The sequence below is a fragment of the Babylonia areolata genome, chromosome 8 (genome assembly GCF_041734735.1).
Source record: "Babylonia areolata isolate BAREFJ2019XMU chromosome 8, ASM4173473v1, whole genome shotgun sequence".
Taxonomy (NCBI): domain Eukaryota; kingdom Metazoa; phylum Mollusca; class Gastropoda; order Neogastropoda; family Buccinidae; genus Babylonia; species Babylonia areolata.
Window position 1 is genome coordinate 44,244,174 of NC_134883.1, and position 4,821 is coordinate 44,248,994.

Sequence of the window (4,821 nt, forward strand, 5' to 3'; positions counted from 1 at the left end):
CAACTCGTCCACCCCACCCCCCTCTCCCCCTTGTGTTTCATTTTCTGTATTGAGGTCTTCATGTAGTGCGTGTGTCTGTGTGTGTGTGTGTGTGTCTCTGTGTGTGTGTGTGTGTGTGTGTGTGTGTGTGTGTGTCTGTGTGTGTGTGTGTGTGTCTCTGTGTGTGTGTGTGTGTGTGTGTGTGTGGTGGAGGGGGGAGGGTAATGTGGGTGTATGCGCGCATTGTTATTAGTGGTGGTAGTGGTGGTTACGTAGTCGTATTGTTTTTGTTTTTTTCTTCTTCTTATTATTATTATTGTATGATAGTCAGTCGTGTTCGACCAAAACCATCAAAACAGCAGAGGAGGTAACTGCTGTACCGACTATCTGGGCTAGATTTTGATTATTGTGGAGGGTGTCTTGCCCCAAGTTACATCCCCACTCTCTCGGCCAATAGTACTTTAGGACAGTCGGCATTGTCCAACTAGTTAGCCAGCCCCCCAAAGCTGCAGCACTAAGAGCCAGTGCAATTTTGCCTCCTAGTTTTGAGAGTCACAGTCCTTCACAAAAGACGAAACCGTAAATGATTTCAAGTTGCAATAGAGAAGCCATTGATCGTACAGCTCTCACTTTGCTGCTGGCCCATCTGCAAACTTATGCCCATCAAGCCGAGTGTTGCGCCATTATTATTGTTATAGTCATCATCCTTAGTACACAGTTTCAAGATGTTATCTGTTATTGCAGAAGGCTTGCTGCATAGTCCAATTGGACATTTGCTATAGTTGTTACAGTTGTTTGATGTTAGCGTTTCCTTCTATAGTGTGCCTATGTCTCCCCTTTTAATGTTTTATTTTTTTCCAGTGTTCTGTATCTTTCCCCACCACACACACACACACATACGCACACACGCGCACACACACACATACACACACACCATTCTTCACCCTCTGCCCAATATCGTTCCCACCACCACGCCCCGCCCTCCACCCCCCACCCCACCCCTCCCCCTCCCCCTCCCCTTTTTTCCGTCTAATATCACTTAAAGTGGAAGACGTTAAACTGAAAACTACTACTACTACTACTACTACACAGATCTCCTTCCTGGACTACATGTGCTACATCCCGCTCTTCCTCTCCATGCACGACAACATCGTCGACAACCCGCTGGACATGTCCGACCAGAAGTACGACAAGATGATGCGCAAGGCCTCGGGTCAAGGCCGCCAGAGGGACATGAACCCCCTGGGCCAGCCCCTCACGCGCACCTCCACCCACCTCGTGCGCCACGACGCCCGCCAGCTGCTGGAGGGCAAGGTCACTCTGGACGACCTCCGACCCCAGCTGAAGAAGGACCTGGTGGAGAAGTACAGCAAGTGAGTGGTGTGCTGGGGGGTTGGGGGCTGGGGGGTTGGGGGGATGGGGGTCTGAGGGGGGGGGCACGGGGGGGGGGGGGGGGGTTGTTTTCTTGGTTGTTCGATGTTGTTGTTCCGTGTGTGTGTGTGTGTGTGTGTGATGTTGTTGTCATTGTTGTTGTTGTCTGTGTGGTCGTGGGGTGGGAGGGATAGGGTTGGTGGTTGAGTTGAGGGCGCGGGGCGGGGAGGGGGAGGGGGGACGTGGGAGATACGGGGGAGGGGTGTGGATGCGGGGTGGTGGTGGTGATGGTGAAGGGTTTTATATCGGGAATCTCCGGTTTGGTTTGAGCTATGGGAGTTTTTTTAGTTTTTTTATTTTATCTTATTTCTTTTTTTTTTGTGATGGGTTGTTTTTGTTTTGTGTCGTCCATGTTCTTTTTTTAACAGTGGTCATGTTAGTTTTCTTCTTCTTGTTTTTATCGTTATTGTTTTTGTTGTTGTTAAATGCTCTTTTTATATAAATTTAATTCCAGTTTTATGAATATTTTATTTCATTCTTTCTCATGTTTTTGTTTCATTTCTTTGAAAAAATTATTTGGTAAGTCTTATGTATTTGTTTAGTTAAATGTATCCATATTGTCGGTTTATTTATTTATTTACTCATCTGTAGGTATCTGTTATTGTGTTTAATTAATTTTCTTGTTCTATTTATGATTGGTGTTGATTGATTTGGTGACCAGTTCTTCTGGGTGTGTGTGTTTTCATCAGTTGAAACGTTGTAAACAATGTCTGTGACGGTGCTTTGTTATACATTTATGCGCGTGCATTCATACACACACACACACACACACACACACACACACACACACACCCCTCTCTCTCTCTCTCTCTCTCTCTCTCTCTCTCTCTATATATATATATATATATATATATATATACACACATATACACACACATACATGCATACATACACATACATACACACACACACACACATACATACATAATTATATACATATACATATATATATATATATTTTTTTTTATGTGTGTGTCTGCGAGTGCATACGCGTGGATGCTTGTGAGGGTGTGTGTAAGATTAGCTGTGCTCGTGATGACTAAAGTTAGCGTGTTGACCTCTGTTGTCTGTGACGATGACGGCACGTTGATCATGTACCCATGCTCACCTCTCTCCAGGTTGCCTGACCTGCTGCAAGACAAGCGGCCCCCCTCTGTGGCGAAATCTGACGTCAGTTTGTAGTCTGTCAGTCACTGACTGACAAGCCCGCCAGGTCTCACGTGCACATGCAAGCCTTCTTGGTTTTGATTGGACACATGTAACATCAGAAATGGCATTTCATTGGGCTGTGATGTACTGTCACAGCCTATCAGAGCGCGTGCGTGTGGAGCGCAAAAAAAAAAAAAAAAAAAAAAAATATCACAAAAGAACGTGGACGGGCCACGTGGATGGCTCTGAAGACTCAAGACGGCACTGAACTGCCTGAAGAATTCGCGCTCGTCTTTCTAAAAGACAGGTGGTATCGCTGTGATTGAAGGACAGACATTTTCAGGCGTACATGGTCAGCGTTGGCCAAAAATGTTGAAAAGACTGAAAGGAAAATGGACGTATCTAGATGTCGCTTGTCTGTCAAATGCGATCCGAGGAGATGTCATGTTGAATGTTGCCCCCGGGGACTTGAGTTTGGTGCTGTCGACGTGCAGAAAATCGGTGACATTTGAAACAGTGTGCCAAAACATAACCAAACGAATACAGTGTCTTTTGTTTGCCTTGTAGACTTCACCAAATGTGAAAGGGTTGTGCTGGTGTGGCGTTGAGTAAGCGGCATAAACGCGAAGGCGTTTTGTCTGGTGCAGAAATCGGTGCCAAAGGTTTGAAGCAAAAAAAGTCACCCACGCGATAGTGACAGTGATAAACCCTAACCAAATATTCTGCAGCTTTTCGAACTTTCATAAGAGTATTGAAAGTCTTTTTTGTTTGCAGAATTGTATCTGATACGAATTATTTTACCGTGTGTGTCGTTGTCATTCGTATCTTATTTTGCTTTATGATAGAAAACTCTTAGACCAAGTTGTGCCATATAACAGTGTAACGTGTGGAAAAAAACCCAGTGTGTATAAACGTTTTTCTTTGACAGCAAAGATAGTTTTCTCCCAGGATTGCATTCACAGAATATTGTAGTTGTTTTCGAATGTATATGATTTCTTATTTCGAGATTAGATAAAACGAACCTCAGGTTACACACAGCGACCAGCCAACCCTACAAAGGCAGCTTTTTTTATTAGAAAGAATAGAAATGCAGTCTTGAAGCCGATTCTTAACGATATCATAATATTGTATATTGGCAGAAGGTATGTGACCTAGGGATTGTAGCACACACAAAAAAGCAAGCGGTCGCGAGTTACATAGATTAAAAAAAACAACAACAGCTTTTCAAATTCAGGTCTGTTATGTTGGAACTATTATCGTTAAACCGAGTTCATAACTGAGGATTAGTTGGTCACTGTCACTGTCAATGTCTTTGGTCTTGTAACAACATTTGGTTCTTAGCGCGCTTCACTTTGGAACAGCGGTTTAGTTTAGTTGGTAAATGATAACAAACGTTTCGGATTTTGGTATTAGGACTGACCGATTTCAAATTTCTTATTACGTTTCCACTGGTTGTTCAAAAGTGGTTTATTTCGGGTATAAAGGGTTTTCTTATCATTAAGATTTTTGGTGTACGTTTTAATGCTGCTTTATCTAATAACTTTTACAGACTACTTCGGGCTTGATACAGATTTTTTTTTTTTTTTTTTAAGAAGACTCAGGTAGACGTCTGAAACTTTAAAATCTACGCAAAGTTGCTTTTTTCATATTAATCTTGTGAATTATTTCTCGATGAGAGCTCAGATACTGCCCTGGCATAAGTTTTCTAGATGTTTATATACATGAAGTATTGGTCTTGTACGTATAATTGTGCTGTGGGTATTTGTTGTTGTTGTTTTGTTTTGTTTTTTACTTCTTTTTGTTTGTTTGGTATTTTTTTTGTTGTTTTTTTAACTTTTGTCACGGAACTAACACATTCGGTACCAGAGACCGCAAGGTTGTCTGTCATTTACTGGCGCGTGATAGGGGTTTGACATTTACTGGGGTGGGGGGGAGGGCGTGGGGGGGAGATAGGGGTTTGACATTTACTGGGGTGGGGGGGGGGATAGGGGTTTGACATTTACTGGGGGTTGGGGGGGTGGGTGATAGGGGTTTGACATTTATTGAGGTGGGGTTGGGGGGGGGGTGATAGGGGTTTGACATTCACTGGGGTGGGGTTGGGGGGGGGGAGGTGATAGGGTTTGACATTTACTTGGGGTGGGGGGGGGGGTGATAGGGGTTTGACATTTACTGAGGTGGGGTTGATGGGGGGGGGGGGATAGGGGTTTGACATTTACTGGGGTGGGGTGGGGGGGGAGGTGATAGGGGTTTGACATTTACTGG

General features: G+C 44.0%; 1 protein-coding gene across 1 annotated transcript in view; it reads left to right on the forward strand.

The window, feature by feature from the left end:
- LOC143284852 (uncharacterized) overlaps positions 1–4,478 on the forward strand; it is a 124,199-nt gene extending 119,721 nt beyond the window's left edge. The window contains 2 exon segments of the mRNA XM_076591954.1: positions 1,072–1,352; positions 2,529–4,478. Coding sequence (XP_076448069.1) covers positions 1,072–1,352; positions 2,529–2,592 — 345 coding nt within the window. The 3' untranslated portion in view covers positions 2,593–4,478.
- Positions 4,479–4,821: the final 343 nt, after the last annotated feature.